The sequence below is a fragment of the Rosa rugosa genome, chromosome 6 (assembly GCF_958449725.1).
Source record: "Rosa rugosa chromosome 6, drRosRugo1.1, whole genome shotgun sequence".
Taxonomy (NCBI): Eukaryota; Viridiplantae; Streptophyta; class Magnoliopsida; order Rosales; family Rosaceae; genus Rosa; species Rosa rugosa.
In genome coordinates, this window is record NC_084825.1 from 54,690,080 (window position 1) to 54,709,490 (window position 19,411).

The 19,411-nt window shown below is 38.1% G+C and overlaps 3 protein-coding genes across 12 annotated transcripts; all 3 read right to left on the reverse strand.

Moving 5' to 3' along the window:
- Positions 1-984: 984 nt before the first annotated feature.
- On the reverse strand, positions 985-8,137 carry LOC133718352 (protein PARALOG OF AIPP2). 2 transcript variants are annotated; one of them, XM_062145182.1, is made up of 12 exons: positions 7,910-8,137; positions 6,582-7,191; positions 6,201-6,491; positions 5,775-5,860; positions 5,573-5,667; positions 5,175-5,468; positions 4,499-5,008; positions 3,602-4,358; positions 3,220-3,450; positions 2,985-3,109; positions 2,306-2,694; positions 985-2,187 (listed from the first exon to the last, which is right to left on the reverse strand). In XM_062145182.1, the coding sequence occupies exons 2-12, from the start codon at positions 7,080-7,082 to the stop codon at positions 1,291-1,293; spliced, it is 4,176 nt and encodes a 1,391-aa protein (XP_062001166.1). In that variant the 5' UTR covers positions 7,083-7,191; positions 7,910-8,137; the 3' UTR covers positions 985-1,290. The 2 variants fall into 2 exon arrangements, with proteins under 2 accessions (XP_062001166.1, XP_062001165.1); XM_062145181.1 differs by having other exon boundaries at positions 5,175-5,474.
- Positions 8,138-9,127: 990 nt separating this feature from the next.
- LOC133714693 (GPCR-type G protein 1) lies at positions 9,128-15,182 on the reverse strand. 9 transcript variants are annotated; one of them, XR_009848795.1, is made up of 13 exons: positions 14,745-15,155; positions 14,563-14,663; positions 14,127-14,485; positions 13,736-13,814; positions 13,393-13,481; positions 12,979-13,071; positions 12,338-12,364; positions 12,133-12,219; positions 11,581-11,652; positions 10,818-10,948; positions 10,505-10,674; positions 9,863-9,961; positions 9,128-9,770 (listed from the first exon to the last, which is right to left on the reverse strand). XR_009848795.1 is itself a non-coding variant. In XM_062140903.1 (12 exons), exons 1-11 carry the CDS (start codon positions 14,957-14,959, stop codon positions 10,521-10,523), a joined length of 1,407 nt encoding a protein of 468 aa, XP_061996887.1. In that variant the 5' UTR covers positions 14,960-15,154; the 3' UTR covers positions 9,128-9,770; positions 10,505-10,520. The 9 variants fall into 9 exon arrangements, 5 of the variants coding, with proteins under 5 accessions (XP_061996887.1, XP_061996886.1, XP_061996888.1 ...); XR_009848797.1 differs by having other exon boundaries at positions 9,128-9,787; XR_009848796.1 differs by having other exon boundaries at positions 9,128-9,787; positions 9,863-10,074.
- A 466-nt stretch (positions 15,183-15,648) lies between these two features.
- Positions 15,649-18,315, reverse strand: LOC133714694 (growth-regulating factor 4-like). The gene is made up of 4 exons (XM_062140906.1): positions 18,118-18,315; positions 17,026-17,380; positions 16,041-16,447; positions 15,649-15,965 (listed from the first exon to the last, which is right to left on the reverse strand). The coding sequence occupies exons 1-4, from the start codon at positions 18,299-18,301 to the stop codon at positions 15,958-15,960; spliced, it is 954 nt and encodes a 317-aa protein (XP_061996890.1). The 5' UTR covers positions 18,302-18,315; the 3' UTR covers positions 15,649-15,957.
- Positions 18,316-19,411: the final 1,096 nt, after the last annotated feature.

Below are 19,411 nucleotides of genomic sequence, written 5' to 3' on the forward strand. Positions count from 1 at the left end.
CGAGCTTGAAGAATCACCAAGCTTCGAGGTTGAAGAATCACCGAGCTTGAACTCAGAAATCGAATCCAAAATTTCTGCTTTGCAACTAAAAAGTGTAAAACCCAGAAATTGTGAGATTGTGAGAGTCAGAAATTCAATTGAAATACTAAAAACCAGAAATTCGACTTACCACTTTTGCTACTGAACCCATAAACCCAGAGTCATGGGAGAGCTGGAAGAGTGGAAGTCCAGTTTAACCAGAGCTACTGAAATCCCATCATGGCTGGAGAGAGGCTGAGAATCGAGGGCTCGTGCCAAAGAGAGAGAGAGAGAGGAGAGACGGCGTTTCTTTGAAGAGTTTGAGAGGCTCAAAGAAGAGAGAAGAATAAAAAACTAAAAAAAATATGAGTAATTAACTAATTATACATGAGTTCGATATGGTTCGGTATACCTTGTGTATATGAAAATTGAAACCATTACCGTACCGTGTATGTGAAGTCGGTACGATTGTACCGTACCAAGAGTTCAGTTATCGGCAGTGTCGGTTACCAACTTCTTTGGTTCGGCTCGAATTCAGTTAGTTGGTTTGTCTTGACTGAAAATGCCAGCCCTACTACACACAGTCCATAGCCTCGATTATCACCGCCAACACCACGACCACCGCCAACACCACGACCACCGCCAGTTCTAACAAAGCAGACCACATCCCCGAAAGGAACACCGCACTGGTGACAAGGCCACCATGCCCAATCATCCGGACCCAGAGCCTCTTCATCGCCAGCCCCACCACCACAAGATAAAGCGGCCAAAGCCACCACATCGAGATGCACAAACTCCACCACCGCGAGCAAGCCAAGTTAGTGCTCGACCTCGCTCTGGAGAAACCCTCGCCATTCCACCACCACTTGGAGCGGCGAATCCAAATACATGCTCGGAACGGTTTTGCGGTTAGTACGGCAGTAGTGGAGAGAATAAGAAAAATAAATAAATAGAAGGCTCCAAACATGTTCTTTATGGTAATTTAAATTCTAATGGATACCAATTAACCTCAAATCTTAAAAGTTGGCATCACGTTGATTAGCCTAGTGACATTCGGCTTCCGTTCTCTTTATATGTACAAACAGCCGTTATAATAACATACTCAGAAACCAGAGAGACAAAACACTAACAAAATGGGAGCATAATAAAGAAAACTGTGAGTATCCTATAGGAGATATGAACAAAGGAAATGGAGGCTTCTTCTGGCTCCAGAGCAAGGTCATCGACATGCACAGTCACACTAGGATACATGGTGCAAAATTCATCGTCCTTCTATTTTTCTGGAAAGCGCCCAAACAGAAGCAGTGATGTATTCACGTGGTGCCTTTCAGGCAGAAGTTGCTCAGATTTTGTAACAGGTTTCACAGGTTGTTCCTTGTCTGGGAAGGGGAAAGAAAGAGAGAGTGAAAGTGAAGCAGAGACATCATCCTCTTTCTCACCAAGTGTTTTTTCTAAAGACCTATCCTGGTTATCTCTCTCATCACCTAACCCGACAAAGAAAGGCAGATTTCCCTTACTTGGTGGTTTTGTTTCTGCCCTGAGAGCAAGCTCGAGACTTGGAAACCCGTCAGACTTATCCTCATTTCCTGAAGAGAAATTTTTCCATGGCAGAGAGTTGTTGTCCATCTGAAAATCCTGGACATTCCTTGATTCCACAGGAAAGAAGTGCCTTTCAGTAGTTCCCAAGTCCTCTGGAATAACTTTTTCATCACATGCTTCAGGACAATTCATCTCCTCTTCTGAAGTAGAAAGAACAAACTTTGAAGTACTAAAACCATGTAGTTCACTAGTATCTAGTTTTGGCTTCTTACTATCACTCTGTCCATCTCTTTGCATAGTATTCACAACATTCCATGGCATTTCTTGATTTGTGGTGGAAGAAGCTGCTGGCTCTGACAGATCTATATGGGGATGTATTCTATTATTAGACTGACAAGAGTTGACTCTTGTTGTCAAGTCTCTCACAAAAGCTGTTTCCATTTCTTTAGATCCATCCTCTCTCTTCAGCTCCTTCACTTGTTTAAATTCATCCCTGTCTATTTTCACTTTTTCCAAAATCACCTCCTCGTCACCTCCTGGGACACCAACCATGTTCTTTCTATCTGCAATTCTCTCCATACCAACAGGCCCTACAGAGTCTAGTCTGCTCTCTCGAAGGCAAACTTCTTGCTGCAGAACATGAAAGAACATTAAAACAGATAACAACGCTTCATTAATCACATAGAAAACCCCATGTCACAGAGAGACTTTATCAAGGCCATATGCATTCTGGAAAAATAAACATTACCAGTGAAGGAGTGGTGCGTTTAACTCCTCCAGACAAGCCTGCATTGTTTGTTGTGTATTCGGAGTCAACCCTACTATCCTGTAGCACCAAGTTCTCTTTTGAACCAAAACACATCTCTTCCGGATACGTATCTTTGCTCTCAAGATCCTTGCTAACTGTAAGAACCACAGGCTCTGGGGACTTGGATGCAGAGGCTGCACCAGACAACCTGTCAGCTGCACCTATATGCTCGGGAACGTGCAGGTTCTTGGATAAAGCCATCACAGTGGGAGTGTCATTGTCCAATGAGACATCATTCAAGCCAGGAACATCTAATTTTCTAGTAGAATCTATGTAATGCACCCTTGTCTCCCTGAACACACCCCATAAGAAATAAAGCATATTCCAACCTGCCAATAACAGATGAATGAGCAGATGATATAACTCTATAGCCCAAACACTTGGGACAGGACCAACAATGTCATCAAGCTGAAAAATGACAGCCAACCAATTAAAAGAAGATGCAATCATTTACAATATTATTGCCTATATATGCTCCCTAAGAATATCAGCATGCTCGATTATGTGTCAAGCTAGTCAAGCTACATATCACTGTGATCCTCAACTTGCACACAGAATCCTATCAGACATACTGGTTCGCAGTATACATCTAGCACAATGAAAGTTCACAATTCCTTACGTTGTGATTTCTCAGGAAGCTGATTTGAGGGGAGTATCAGAAGTTCAACCCCACCAAACTTTCCTTTGAGGGCTAAATCATTCTTGATCATTGCATCTATAAGGATCTTGTAGTTCCTTTCATAACTGCATTGCAAGAAAAAAGTTGAGAAATTGCATAATAACCAATAAAGAGAATAGTACAATATAGGAAATTATATATGGTGTGAAACACAGAATGGATGTGTATCCTTTACCTCTCAAGATCTTTGGCAAAGAAGTAAAGTGCTATATTGTCCTCTCTAACACCACTTTGATGAAATTGTGCTGGCCATACACTTAAACGAGGTACTTCTTTCAGAGGAACTTTGTGCGGAAATTTGTTCACCACTTCAAGTACTTTTGGTGATGCACAAGTCGATAAATGAGCTTGAATTCCACCGCATAGATCCAGAATATTTCCACCTCTTTGCAGTTCAAAGCTCCCCCTGCACAAAAAATAAGAGAAGACTATAAGTTAAGACACTGTCAAGACACAATATACAGAAAGCAAAAAGGCAAATAACACCAAAAAGGCAAGGATAGATAGAGTAGGAAGCAGACAATATTAATAACTAATAAATAGCAAGAGAATCCTACTGCCAGATGTATTCATATTCTGGAATGGCTGTTGTCTTCATAAGAACAGACATCCCCACTGAAGCCTGTCTCTGCAAATCTCTCATTGTTGACTTCCCAAAAGAAGGAAGAACAGAACCAGAGTCTACCACCCTGGAAGGAATCACAGAATTAGCGGGCTGTAATGTATTCTTGTAGAAATCGGAAGTAGAACTCCCAGGAATTGCTTCTCCATCATGTGATCCTTCAGTATATGTGTTATTATTCAACATATTTGATACAAACTCTGGAGAAGCTACTTCAGAACTTGATTCCATGTTGGATGCGGACAATTCATCAGGTTGATCTGGTAATGTTTTCTTTTTGTATATTTCAGGCTTTCTAAGCAAAGCAGCGTGAATTGCATCTTTCAACCTACTACCTCTTGGCACCTCCTCCCTGGAACTTCTTGGAGGAGAAACATCAGTAACACTAGCCTGTGAAATCCCGCTTTTGCAAGATTCAGCAGTATGACCAATCTCCTTACAAATTGAACAGAAAAGACTTTTTGAACTAGCTGCAACAATCGGCCTACTGCGAACAGAGGTCTCCCTGGTTTTATCAGTCTGATTTGTCATTTCCCATGATCGAAGTGTATCTTCTAATTTCCCTTCATCATCAGCAGGTACTTTCTCAACAGGCTGAGAATAGCTGGATAAAGGTTCATTGTTAGAGATAACTTGGTTCGACTTTTCTTCAGAAGCAGCACTACACATTCCACTAATAGGTGAAGAACCACCTGCAGTAGCAAATACATAGACGAGATCTTTAAGTAACACTATTTGGTTTAGAGGTACATATATAGAAAACTAGTCAACGAACAGCATACAGACATAAGACAAGCATTAACTTTATTCCTCCACCAAGGCAAGTACTTACCTGGAGAACTTTGAGTTTCAACACCTTTACGAGTTAGACTACTTATTGCTTTTGATGACGTATTTAATTTTCCATCAGATAGCAGAGCCTTATGCTCTCGAAGGTTGCTCACAGATGAAAGCAAACTGGTATCACCACGGGATGCTTGGTCAACCTTAGGTGTTGAAACAATAGCACTTGATGTTATCAAACTAACTGGAGGACGTTCTAGTTTAGACAAATTTTTTCTTTCAACTGTGCTCCGCTCTTTTAGTTGTTTCATTCCTTTCAGATCTTGAAGAGGGTTAAATTTTGATGAAAGCATTTTAACTTTTGACTCGGACACATTGGAACGCCCCGAGTCAGGAGATCTGAATGACACAGATTTGCCCATCATTCTGGCTGTCCTCTCCTTCATATCAAGAGTACCATGCTCTTTAGACCCCTTCTGCTTCTGAGGAACAATGTTGTCTACAAGTTTAACCTTTGGTTTGGTATACATGTTGAAGGAATTTGACTTTAACAATGCACCTACAAGTAGACGTATTATACGATGAAATACTCTAAATTAGTATGGAACTTCAGAAATAAAAAATAACAAATAAATTAATAGGACAAACAAGGAAAATAAGAATTACCATACACAAGTCAAATGGATGGAAAACAGAACATATACCAGGAACCAAAAGCTACTCACCCTTGGCTGTTTGAAGCCGAGGACCGGTTGTTGGAGAGCGTGCAGCTTCTGATACATCATTAGTGGGCAGAGAAGTCTGATAAGCGGACTTCAACTTATCCTTATCCATACTCTTGAATGAAGACTCACGTGATAATGCAACTGTTCTCTTAGGGCTGGACGGCTTTGGTGATCCCACCCGAGTCTCAAGAGTCTGCCTTTTAGAAGAAGGAGCCGCTTCTATATTGTCTGCACGTCTCTTATTAGAGAGCTGTGTACTCAAGATGGCTTTCTTCATTCTGTTTCCATCTAAATCTGTACCTTCAGAATTCCAATACAGAAAAAACACATTATATTTCACAAAGAACAGCAAGTTGGCATCCATATTCAGAAAGCTAATTAAATTCAATCTGCTTTACCTTGCTTCTGGTTTTCAGTTTGCTCAGTGAACTTGCATTCCTCACACAACCAGTCACCTTTAGGAACTCTCCGAAGCATTTTTCGCATGCAATAGCTGATTTAAGGAAAAACAATGTTACACATCTTGAACACAGGCACAGATTCAACATAAAATATCACCAATAAAACCTGAGAACAGAGAAACGCGCAAAGGACTCTTACATGTGTTCTGCACCATCGCTGCATCTGCTACAAGTGGCAAGCGATTCTTCACGACCTGCGTCCCCACAAATATCACATACCTTTACCTGTTTACGAGTCCCATACAGAAAAGGAAAACACTTTAGTTTTTTAGGTAATGAATACTGAGAGGGATGCTTCCATACACTAACAAACACTAAGAGGGATGCTTCCATGTGCTAACAAAGCTACATAGTAGCTTGCTGAAGATTTTCTCATAAGATGCTAGTTAACATTAAAGAATGGAAGTGTCACACTAGGCTTCTAGCTGAAAGGATATATAGGCGGTTTGAGAAGCCAGAAAAAAAAAGAAGTCAGGAGGTGGTTTGAATTCAAGTCCAAGAAGACAAAACCAAAGGGTTCCATGCAGAAGATACATGTGGATTCTGTTGGGAACAAAAAACTTACATCATGCTCCACAATATCAGATTCATCACTGTCATCACCATTGACGGATTGCAAAGGCTGCATAGCAGCTGCTTCAACCACCTGACTAGACTTAATATCCTGTTCACCATGATCTGAACATTTCAAAGCTTCCTGTTTTGAGTCTTGGCCATCATCACTGGTATCTGCTTCAAACTTTGGACAAATTTTTGTAGAGGCCTCCAAACCTTTATAAGATGCAAATTTCTGGCTAGTAATTGCTTCTTTTGTTAATGATGAGTCCATAAGTCCAGAGAATTCTGGCACTCTCTCCTGCAAATGAAATGATCACTTCCTACATGATTAAAAGTGCATTAAAGAAAAGACAATTAACAATTCAACGCTGGGAGAATTATTCAGAACCTTCAATCTGCCACTGCCAGAACTTGGATCTTTCAAAGGAGGAATCTCCAAGAAGACTGAATTGGGTGGCTTTCCAAATTCTTCAGGGCCTACACTACCGACTGAAGCTAAACTACAAGAAAGGTTCTTCCTCTCTACATTCCTGTTATGATTACTGAATGCTGTAATTGTATCATTCGCTTTACTTACACATGATATGTTATCCTCATGAACTTGAACAACTTTAGAATCACTGTATGTATTTGGAAATTTCTCAACACCTTCTAAATCATCAGAAGTATTAGAAAACCTTAGGGGTGCTCTGCTTTCAGCATTTGCAGACAAAGAATCATAACTCGAATTGACGCTAAGTAGGTTACTTGTCTCACTGGTGGTCTGCTGTAAACTGTCACATGCCTTGCTCTTGAAAGAAGACAAATTATCACTCACATTGACAGAATAATGATTCGCCCCGCTAACATGACAGGTTTCATCAGAAACTTCAACAGCCTTTGACCCCATAAGAGCTCTACTAAGATGCAGAAAAGCACAGGGAAGAACAGCACAAAGTGTATCCCCCAGAGTCACCTCTCATATGAAGAATGCTTTCTTTAACAGATACAGATAGCACCTGATATATACAATACATTAACAACGATGGAGAAGAATTTTTTTTCTAAAATCTATCATTTATCATCTATTAAGAACTCCAGAAGAGAAATGTGACAGAGCTTTTGTTCTATATTTTCAATTGTTGTCCTAAAAATGTAAAAACTACAACTATATCGAACAGGAATGAAATTGTTAACTTCATGAAAACGCATACATTCATGAAGTTCACTAAAACATTGGAAGTAGTGAAGAAAAAAAAAATTAGTTGTAAAACGTTGGTAATTTACACAAACAGTCACGGCTAGTCTCCAGACAGATGGCCAAGTCCCACCATTGACACAAACAACCTAACATTCTTCCTTAATAGTTAACAAAAACAACCTAAGCATGGAAGTTTCATTTGCCTATTTCTGATTATATATTGTTTGATGATGAGTGGTCATTTGCATGCGATTAACTCTAGTTTAATGTAATAGGAGACATCAAACTTAGACTAATTCCAAATTCCAGTAGGTAATTATGAAATACAGCCTGAACTGACATCACTGCCGGAAAGGCAAAAGGGAAGCAACCAAACCCAGAATAATAATAATAATAGATAAGGCAAACTCCTCAACCTAAAAACCCTAGCGATGAAAAATTGAGACGATTGGAAATGAATTGAGGTGAGTAATTGGAATTGGATCATACAAAATAATAATAATAATACGAAAAAAGGGAAGCGAAGAGGGAATTACGTGGCTCTGGTTTCGTAACAATCTGCGCAAAGCTGATCGAGGAGACTGCTCGTTGGAGACAATCGTCGGTCCAATCCTAAATCCTTTTTTATCGAATCAATCGAACCGCGCTATTCCAATTGCAGGAATCTCTCTCTTGTCTATCCCACAAATTCAATCGACTTGAATATAAAAGCCCTATCTTTCCCAGCAAGAGGGTCCCAAATGTAGCTTTCAGGCAAGAACCACATGAACATGTGCTATATACTACACGCAATACAGGATCTGATTTTCTTCTTTTCTTTTTTATTCTTTTTCTCATATTAGGTCAATTAAACAATTTAGAGTTAATTATTCCCGAAAAAATGCCTGGAGGGTTTTTATTTTTTGGTGGGTTTCTATTTTTTATTTTATTTTGGCTAGAGAATGGACCTAATTGGTTTTTCCTTTTCTTTTTTGTGAATTAAAACCCATATATTCATCTTAAGTAATGACAGACAATAAAGTGTGGTAACAGTCACAGTTGTATATAGACAATGGGTCCACTCATTAGACATCAAATCAAATAGAAAAATAGCGTGGAATCCTCATTTAGTACTACATAAATCTCTAAAGACTTCGGGAATTATTGAAAGTAAAATTAAGCTACATATATATTTTTTTATGGGCCTAGGGCACAAAACCCTAGCCCAAACGACCAAGTCAAAGAAATAGTGGGCTCAAAGCCCAGCAGACCAACTCAACAAGGCCCGACTCCATTTCTTCGTATAGCAACCACTATGCAGCTATTCCCGCGCTTGCGCCTAACCAGCTTCGCCAGAACCACGTTGTTGCTGATCTCAGATGTCGTCAACGGAGCATCTCCAACCATCCATGAGCCCAAAAACTGGAAAACCAAGCAAGCCCGAAATGAGTTCACCCAAAAAACCAGATCGAAGCATCCATTAGAAGTCGGCAACACCTGATTCTAATTGGCTTATGAATAGTATTATACCAAGGAAAATATTTAGGTTTATATCAATAAATTTGTATGCGCAACTCTCTTAATTGCATATGTTTAACAATCTAAATTTATGATTCAAAAATTTAAAACATCATTTAAAAAAAATCAATGTAAATAGAAATTGTTTACTCATTCAATTGCATCAATCGTTAAATTGTCCTTGTATTCAAGTTGTAGTAGAGATTTTTCTTCGTAATCTTTTTTTCACTGCCGAAAAAAAAAAACATCTTCGAATGTGAAATGAAAAGGAAAGAAACAATGACATTATTGAAGTATCTCCACAACATTGTTTATGCCAACTCGTATCGCTTCATGAAATTTCTTTGAGATGCGAGGAAAATATTACACCCTCATGAAGAGATATTAGTTGAAACCGCAATAGAGCCATACAGGAGGAAAAAGTCTTAAAAGGTGGCTAAATCCAGAGCCCATAAAGAGTTCCGAGCTGAGAGATGGACAGGCTGAGAATCCAAACATGGCAAGCAAACTCTTCTCTTTTAGTATAGTTTCTTTTCTTTTTTTTCCTTTTGACAAAGTAGCTGGCATATTGGATTCACCTAATAATTCCTGTACAATTGAGTCTTGATGAGCAACATTTTATGGTTTGCAGATTTAACACCACACTGCTCTCAGTCTTCTTCCTCCAGGACCCTCTGTCGGAAACCATTCAGGTTTTGTAAGCCAGCTAGGCTGCATTATATCACTGTAAAAGACTTCTGGTAACAAGCACCACCAACCGCTGTGGAAGTTCACCACTGCTATGTGTGACCATCCATCGTTACAATCACTGTAAGCTAAGTTAACAGCACTACTGTGTTGGACAACTTGGATTCCCTTTCCAACCCCAAAAACACTATTGGCTTTCTTCCTCATCTCCACCTGGCTCACAGTTGTAACTACAACAGTGTTAACCACCATCAGAATCTCCATTTGAATATATAAATTTATAAATCAACAAAACCGAATATTACACAGTAAGGTTGACCAAAGCTGCTGGATATTGTTGCTTTTCATTCACAAGTGCCAAACTCTTCTGGCTAATCCTTATTGGAAGTTTGCAAGGGAGCAGGCTACCACGAGACATAAGATATTGAGATCCTTCTGGGAACTTCATTAAGAATTTGCAGGGAACTTCATAATGGAATCCTCACATGTAATCTACTCTCATCCTTTGGTTGAAAGTCTAAACCAAATAGAACAGGTGGCTCCAGATATATATATATATATATATATATATATATATATATATATATATATATATATATATATATATATATATTCGATATTCTAAATGGAAAGAAACAGGACAGCTAATCATTTAGGAAAACAACTACGAGCCATCTCTATTGTATGTGAGGTATATCTAAGCTTCCTGTTAAAGTGATTCCCACCAGATTGATGGCACCAGATTGACAACATAAAATCGTGTATATGCCTAAGCAATTGCACCTAAAAGAATGAGGTACTTACATTGCAAATTAATTGTAATTACTGTAAACTACCCACATTTTCAGTTCACAATTAAATCTCTTATGCTTTATCAATCAAATGATTTTAATTCTGCTATACAAAAATATTATGTTTGGAATTGAAAAGGTAGAGTTGTTACATACTTGGCATTAAATTACATTAATCGATCGGGTGTTTGTCAGCCTGCCGAGAAGTATAATGTGCAGAAAGCAAGAGCAGAGAAAGGAAAGCACTGGCCACAAAGATAGCATCAAACCACCGGTGATAGAAGTCAAATTGAATATCTCCACCCAAAACATCTGTTATGATCATCCTGCCACGGTAAATAGCTCAGGCACAATCAAATTAAAACCCTTTCAATAGCCTGGCAGGTACCTAAACGATGGACTAAGCACAATGAACTCCAGGAAAGAAAAATCCAAAAACAGAAGTCAAAAGAATCAATAATCAGCATACCTGTACTCAGTTGCCAAGCTTTTTCTGATCAAAAGAATAGATGACACAAAGTACATTCCCATAATTTCCGACAGAAACAATACGACATTGCTAGAAGATCCACTTCCAACTCTGGAAACTGCAAAAAAGAACTGCGAACAACAGAGACAGAAAGTTAGGCCAGAGAATATCAGAGGATAGAGAATAATAAAGCTGCTGTCTTTATAAACATTCAGAAATATTCAATGATATGCCAGCAAATAATCTGCTTCCATTAGTTTATCTTTAAACATTCAGAAATATGAACCAGCTTTGAGGACATTTAAATAAAAAATAAAATAAATAAATAAAAAAAGAACAGCTTCTTTCCATAAGGTGACTTCAAAATTATATCGAGGTAGCTTGACTTCCTTTCTAAAAATTATAATTTTTGTCGTATCATGTCATGTGATGCCACTAAGGACCGTCCAATTAATTTCTCTTCACCAATTGTAGCACTAGTATGCACAAACTGAACCATTACTGGAGATAATAGCAAACAACTAATCTCTTTGAGACTTTCAGCTCCTCAGTTCCTTCATCCAATGTCTATGCCAATTTTCTTGCAAGTTGCAAACCAATAAAATATACAGAAAAGCAAAGCATTTCCATTCTTTTTGGAGTACACAGCAGTGCACAGGTGCACCACATTTAGAAAGTCAGTCGGAGAAAAGGTCAAACAGTGATTATGGTTTTCCAATTCAAAAAAAGTAACTAACGAAAGCACGAACATAAGAAGAGTTACCTTCATCAAATTTGTCAAGAATCCCCGTACTGATATAACAATCAACATTCCAATGAACAAGAGTGAAATATACTGTCAACAAAGAGAACAACAGAAGTGTTAGCAAAGTGTTCAGTAGTCTAATTCATCAAGCATCAGAACAATTAATCATAAGATTCAACTGCATATGTTCAATCTGTAATGGTATAAATGAAATGACTAGCACATTTTAAGACTAAGCCCTAAGCCAGGGTTATAATTGTTCCAAAGGACTGTCATTTGGATATAGTCAGGGCTCTACCCAGTGCAATTGTAGGTACTTAATGGCTTAAATTCAATTACTCGTTAAACATTACAAAAAATAGCCAGAACGGCCGTTCATTGCTCATTAGTAGAAATAAAGTCTCAATGTTTCACTTCACCATAAACAGGAATAAAACCAAGGTTGTTGTCCAAATTTAAAGAACAAGAATATATTGAACAACGGAAATTTTTCCGTTGAAGGAAATGGGAAACCAAACTTGCCTAGAAAACTTAAATACAAATGCAGGTGTAACTGTTAAGCCACCTAACCTGTGATAATAATGCTGCATTGATGCCAATGTCAAAAAACTGCAGAAATATGCTAATTGTCATCGTCACAGGATCCACAGAGCCAGCCTGTCATGAACCTTATGATTACTTACGCAATCCAAAAGTGGAAATTAATACTGCTGAAATTAGAAACACAAATATAAGCAAGCAAACAAATGTAATAAGCAAGAGATGAAAGCAATACCTCCTTGAAAACAACACTCTGCAAAGACTGCACAGAGAAATTACATACAATCAGGCACTTTTCCAAAACTCAAAATCCAATATTAGGGGAAAAGTTGAGAGGATGTCTGCGCAAAAGTCAAAAATAAACGCCAGAAGGGAATAACGCAATTTTCTTTTGTATTCCACACATCAACTCCCATAACTTCTATATAAATGGATCTAAATTTTGACGATATAAGCAATTCCCAATAACATTTCATGACATAAGTTTCAGGTTCAAAATATCATACAAAACAAATATGTGATAAGATGTTAAGCTTCCATAATTATTGAAGAATCTACCGTTTAGCAAAATGGTATTACAATAAGTATAGACCATTAAAAATAATGTACAAAAATGTGTCTTGGACAACTGAAATATCCAGGCCTTGCTTGACTCAAAGAAAAGCTTGGACATGTGTAAATTTTGGATTCTCCATTACCAATAAGGAACAGAAAAATTGAAGTATCTTTAATGCATACAACCCCAGTAAGAGAAAAGTATGTTTCTACCATAATCATTTTATATACACAGTAGATTGAACATGCATAGCCAAGTAACAGAAAAATTGAAATATCTTTAATGCATACAACCCCAGTAAGAGAAAAGTATGTTTCTACCTTAATCATTTTATATACACAGTAGATTGAACATGCATAGCCAAGTAGATTCTGCATATGACCTCTCCAGGTACGAGAATAAGCAGCAGCCTCCTGCCAGTAAGAACAATTTATGTTTATATGCCGTCAATCAGGCATAACTTTGGGAATCAAAGTTTGTATACTCAGTGGCTTATATAATGATTCTTTTGATAACTTCCGATCAGCTATACTTGAGCACTATTTGGCCATCCAGGTAAAATCTAGATTTATATATTGCACGCACTTGAATCTTTAATACGGGAAAGACTAAAATCTATTTTATCACTCGTTATGCTCTTGAATAGCATATATACTTCCTAAGCGGCAATTCCAGAAGGGAATCCGTGTGAAATTAAACAGTATCACCAAATACACACACACATATAAGCAAACCTTTGCTTGACGAAGCTCATATATTTCCAGGAATAGCTGCTTTGAAAGCTCTTCTAATGATTGCACTTCTGCTTCCATGTTTTTGATATCTTCATTTTGGGGGGGGGAGAGAGAGAGAGCATGTCAGGGAGATAAACTGAATAAAACAACTATGGCAATTCATTATTCAGAAAAGACACAATGTTGAACCTCTGAAAACTTAATAATACAACAACAACGTATTTTAATTGTTATAGATGCATGCAGGTAACCTTATAAAAATTAGAAACCATAGGTAAACGATCAAAATCTACGAGAAAAATATGCAGTATTCTATTCTAAGGAAAAACATAAAGATACCAACCTTGCTCCTTTTGATCCTCTTGCACAGATCGCACAACAGTGCCAACAATTCTTTTAAAGAAAGATCTAGCCTTTAATTTCTGCAACATATAAATTTAATGAGGCAAAACCAGGACTTGGGTTTATAAACAATGCTAGTGACTAGAAAGTTATAGCATATACTAGTAGAAATTGAACCAAGGGACACAAGTACTAGAACTGTTGAACCAGAGGATACAGTTTATATGTAAAATTATGTGTACACTGCGGCATATATGTAATGGTTTCAGGCTGAACATTAAGCAATAAGATTTTTATTATGGTGATACAGGATACAACTAACATTTGTATGGTTAATGTAAATGGGTGATACTTAAGGAACTTGGTATGAAAGAAAGAAAAAGGCAACTAACCTCTTCTGATCCTTGAATCCTTTCCATCTCCATCTGAGAAAGAATGATTTTCTTTTTCTTAGTAATACAAGTCTCGATGGATTGCATTAGCTGTCTTTCCAAGGACTTGATCTCGGCTTCCTCAATCTCTCTGATAAAGAGAGATAAATAACTGTAGGGCAAATTGACAGCTCCAAAGCCAGACAAGACAGCCATGACGGTAACGCCAATGACCCCAATCCGACTGACCAGCTGGGGCATTGTGAAGAAGCCTTTATCAGGGGAAGGCATGGGGAAGTGAATTCCCATGCGCCAGAAAGCATAAAGGAAAGCGAGGAGGAACAAGGCGGATCCAAAAGCCGCGCGCTCTTTACGGAATCCTGAAGAGATTCAGATGCATATTCATATTCATTTCTTCATTTTCAAATCACCAAAGAGTAAGAGTAAGTAGAGGTACCATTGTTGCAAAGCATGAGAAAACAATGGTAGTAAGGCAGCATGAAAACGAGTAAGAGTATGAGGCAAAACAAATCGAGCTTCCAGTTGAGCCATCGTGCCCTGACAAAAAAATGGAGCTTCCAGATTACAATTAATAATTAATGGAATCGAAAATTTAAAAACTCAAACCTGCTACCTCACCTCTGGGAGAGAAGGGGGATGATCTCGAAGAGGACGAGCTGCAACAGATTGCAAGAGAAGGCGAAGACGACGCTGAAAATGATCTGAACTAACACCCTCTTCTCTTCGTACTCTTTGTACAGCCTTCGGTTCAAGAACCACAACCCGGCCCAACCCAGCAGTCCCAGAGATCCCCCCGCTACCACTCCCTCCCATATTGCCCAACCCCAACCCATCTTCGCCTTCTTCTTCAGATCTCTTCTATTCCTAATTAACCAACTTCCGTTACTTTACTCACACTTCTGCTCTTCTATTTTCGTTTCTGAAAAATAAAATGAATCTTTGGCTTCCCAGTATTCGAACCTCTTTCGAAGCTTATAGCTATCTCTATTAATTCTTTTTTTTTTCGGTCAAAGCAGGTATCTCTATTTCACATAATATTCTTTTTTTTTTTCTATATGGGCAATTTGTAGCAACCCAACATACCGCAAAAAGACCTTAACCCAAAAAAGAAAAAGATACAAGAATAGTCAATCAATGTTTTGATATTTGCAAATTTCCACTACAAATATTGGCATATGTACTGTCATCAATAATCGCTACATTTGTAACATGTGTCGATAGTCAAAAATATTATTTTGTAGGTTGAATTTAATAACAATGCATTTGAAATGCTTAAAATTTTTGTTGATTGCAAATGGGGTGACCCTGTTCCAACACTCTAAAAATTGACCTTCCACCAAATCTTTCCTTTAATTTTTTAGGGTTTAGGATATCTTGAATGTAGTGATGTGGATCTACAAAACTAGCAGTTTGTTGAGGAACTCTCATTGGTTCATGTATGTAGGAACAAGCATACATCTTCGTTTGGTAAGAAGTGCTAGCAGGCAGAAGAAGGGTCGAGGCATTATTGCAGGAGGCTATGAGTATGTAAAACCACTAACTTATTCAGTAACGGATACATCAAAGCCGCCAAGTACAGAATCTTTAACAGAAACAAAATGTTCAGGATATCTTGATTCTTGAATACTTGTCAGGGTCTGATTTATTCAGACCTAAAACTTGAGTTGCAAATGTACTTTAAACAAAGAGCTGTCTAGAAAATCCACAAACCACAAACTTTGAGATTGACCAACATATGCCGAGCTATTCTTCAACATCTCTCAAACCACATGCTAGAACTTCTTCAAGCCTTCCGACTATTTGTCTATGAAATTCTTAAATCATGATTCTGTCAATTATCTGCAAATGGTTTAAACACACTAATTAGAATTGGAAATGAGTTTTTGAGAAACATGCCCTGCATTTTTAACTCACCATGTGGAGATTGAGAACTTGTTGCAGAGAAGTCGGAAGAAGTCATTGGAATTGATATTGAGAGCTGGGTTGTGGAGAATGAGGTTTGGTTGGATCTCTCATCCTCAAGACCAGACCAGGAATCTCGGCCTTTAGGCCACTCATCAAAGAAAGGTCGGAGAGACTGACCTTCCTGTTTCAAAGGTTCCCCCGAGGGGAAGTCATTATTGAAAATTGAATGCTGTGGATAATCGTTCTGCAAAACGGAGCCATCACCCGATTTTGATGCTGGAAATGAGGCAACTCTCGATGGCATCAGAGGCCATGTGTTGTCTATTGGTGAGTCCATGTGGAGACCCCTGTTGCTTCCTGAAGTATCAGAGAAAAAACTATGCTCACCGATTTCAGGTTTAAGTCCTTGAAGATACCTGAAGTGCAAAAAGGTAATTCATTGCTGTTAGAATATGTTCTCACATTCTCTCAACAGTGAACGCTGTAAATAAAATGAGTCTCAAAGCTCTACTATGTCATTGTATGTATAACTGCTTCCAAATTTGTCCCAATAGAATCTCAAACTATTAATCAGATTTCTATATACCTTCAGCTACTTTAGGAACTGCTGATATACAGTACTAAACCTTTGCATCCAAATGCAAAGCCAAATGTAATTCACTACCTTAAACATGTTCTCAGTTCTTGCTACTATGTCACAGATATGTGCAACAACATCCAGAAAGTTAGTTACTCTTTTCATTTCATAGGCATAAAACTCAACGGAACTTGGTGTTTCATTCTGCTCAGGTTCCAACTAACCAAATTTAAACCGAGTAGACCTATAGTTAGACTAGCCACTTGCAAAACTTTTGTTTAATTTTTCACAGATTCGAACTTTTTATTTCTCTTATTTGCTTTCATCTTTTCAACAACCAAGCGAAGCCAAGTAGATTAAATAAATTGAAATACTTATAACCTTTGTTTGCAGAAAAAAATAAAACGAAAAATATACCTATAATCTTTGTTCGGGATTCCAAAGGGAATAGAGTCTATTTGATAATGAGACTGATTGGTTCCGGAACTGGCGCCTTGGGTATTCCCGAAGGAATTTAATGGAAGGGTCTGGAAGCTCCCAGTTCCACTGCTGGTTCCAGTGACAGTCAATGATGTCACAGTGGACGATGACTGTGTCATTGTTTGTGATTCCACAGGCTTTCTTGAACGGTTGCGGCCACGGTGCATGTGGCGCTCACAGTACTTCGAGTCGGGGTATGCATCCTTTGAGCACCTCCATTTCTTGCCATCAGTCCTCCTGCAGCGTCCTGGCTCCGGGTCCACCTTCTTCCCATAGAAGGAACAATAACCCACTGCAAAATTTATCCACAACCGAATTGTATGTAAACCTTCCTCTACAGATTCAGAACAAAGCCAGAGTATTGACAGTGGTTTGATCCAAATATAGATAAAAGCAATGTATGATGGGAACAGCTCAGATACTAAAAAGCTTATGAAGAATTATTCATTTCATTTAAGAAGGCATTCACGATTTCAGAAGAGTACTGGCCACAGCAGGAACTGAAAAATTACTATAAGAAAGTATTAATAAAGATTTGCGCTGAGATTAGATTAAATTCATCCATCGGGGCATATGTCACAAATCCTAAAAACAGTTCAATTACTTTCAGAGTTCATAGGGTGATTCTATATCTACTCATTCGGTATTGACTGCAAAGTAGCAAAAAAAATATACGATCCTTGTTTGTTCAAGCAAAAGAAATGAAGAAAATCTGGCAAGGAAAAAAATTGTGATAATGTTTTGAACTGCATTGATCAAGTATAATGGAAATTTTTATCTACTCATTCACTGTCCCCAACACCTGATTTTAAATCCACTCAACAGAATCTAAAAACTTAAAAAGGCAAAAGACTGAACATGTGTTATCTCAAGAACTGGAAACACAAACACAGATAACAAGGAAAGGACTGTTCAAATCAAATAAAGCATACAGCTTGAAATCAATTTAAAACATTTCTATTTAATTAGAAAAGTAAAATCAAAGAAGAAGAAAAAAAATAGAGAGAAAGGAGAGTTAGGTGGGCGTACTGGTGGGATGATGGAAGAATCTCTGAGAGATGGACTCAAAACTCTTCTGAATAGGGAGCACGAGATCAGGAGGCACAGGCATGCCTGCCATCATATACTTGAAGATCAGGGCCTGATGCTCCAGCTCTTGCCACTGAGACACTGTAAAAGGTGACCTCATCCCCATCCCCATCCCCATTCCCATCAGATTCCCAGTACTATTACCCCCAACCCCAACCCCAACCCCGCCCCCACCTCCAGTACTGCAGCTATTCATCTCTCACTGCTCTCACACACACACACACACCCACCGCAGCCACTATTAATTCCTCACCGACGCTAGAACCACACACTACTTGTAACTTGCCCACAACACCACCCAGGACCTCAAACATTACCAACGATACAGAAAGATAAGGGACATCCAATTAGATCAGCCAGAGTCTCTAGCATCTCTCTCTATCTATGTGTGTGTGACTCACTCAGAGTACCCTCTCTGCCTCTGCGTTTCTGTTGTGTGTAATTGAGAAAAGGGGGCAGTGTCTGTGTGGAAGAACCCCAAGACCAGAGCTTTGGTCTCATTTTATTGGGGGAGGCATATTTAACTTTCCTTATTATTGGGGTAAGTTTGGTTATTAACCAAGCTTCATTAAGCTCATGGCATCTGATCAGCTCATGGCATCTCAACTCTGAACCCAAAAAAAAAAAAAAAAAACTCTCAAGTGGATTTGGGTAAAAAGCTTGTCAATGTGCGAGTGTGAGAAATATGTTCCCCAAGTTGCAGTCAACTTTTAGCTGGTGTATCTCTAACTATACGTCCATATGACATTTTCCTATACTGTTGTATGTGCTTCGCAAGTCGGCAGAATGTACTTGAATGAGCATGGACCCATCACAAAACTAGTAGTTGGCAAGACGGGATATTTATTTCATTTGACTTCAAATGAATTTCCCTCCGCACATAAATTTCGTAAATAATTTGACGTCATTGTCACTTTTCTAACTAAAAAATAAAATGTTCTAAGAGATACATTTAATAATTTTTTTAGAACAAATTTCATTAACCAAAGTCGAAGTCTAGAATAATACATATATCAAACTTGAACCTTTATTTAATATCTCATGACAGCCCTTAAACTTGACGAATTTATACTATTATTAAGATAATAGGTTTTGTTAGTCAAAATTAAAAAATTTGATAGAAATGACTCTAAAAAGTTAAAAAAAATTTGAGAATTAATTAATTCACAGAGACAATTATGATAATTATAAATATATTTTTATTAAAATAAGCAGAATAATCTACAATAGTATT

Bases quoted from the DNA above. Each gene is read 5' to 3' on its own strand.
- LOC133718352 (XM_062145181.1), bottom strand. From the start codon at position 7,082: ATGGGGTCAAAGGCTGTTGAAGTTTCTGATGAAACCTGTCATGTTAGC. The intron at 3,451-3,601 runs GTAGGATTCTCT...TTTTTTGTGCAG, and splicing joins GAATATGAATACATCTGGCA to GGGGAGCTTTGAACTGCAAA. The intron at 2,695-2,984 runs GTAAGGAATTGT...TGTTATTGGCAG, and splicing joins GCTTCCTGAGAAATCACAAC to GTTGGAATATGCTTTATTTC.
- LOC133714693 (XM_062140903.1), bottom strand. From the start codon at position 14,959: ATGGGTTGGGGTTGGGCAATATGGGAGGGAGTGGTAGCGGGGGGATCT. The intron at 12,220-12,337 runs GTATTGCTTTCA...GGTTCATGACAG, and splicing joins AGAGTGTTGTTTTCAAGGAG to GCTGGCTCTGTGGATCCTGT. The intron at 10,675-10,817 runs GTATGCTGATTA...TTACCGTGGCAG, and splicing joins AGCTTGGCAACTGAGTACAG to GATGATCATAACAGATGTTT.
- LOC133714694 (XM_062140906.1), bottom strand. From the start codon at position 18,301: ATGGGAATGGGGATGGGGATGGGGATGAGGTCACCTTTTACAGTGTCT. The intron at 17,381-18,117 runs GTACGCCCACCT...TAAATTTTGCAG, and splicing joins ATTCTTCCATCATCCCACCA to TGGGTTATTGTTCCTTCTAT. The intron at 16,448-17,025 runs GTATATTTTTCG...TTTGCACTTCAG, and splicing joins ATCCCGAACAAAGATTATAG to GTATCTTCAAGGACTTAAAC.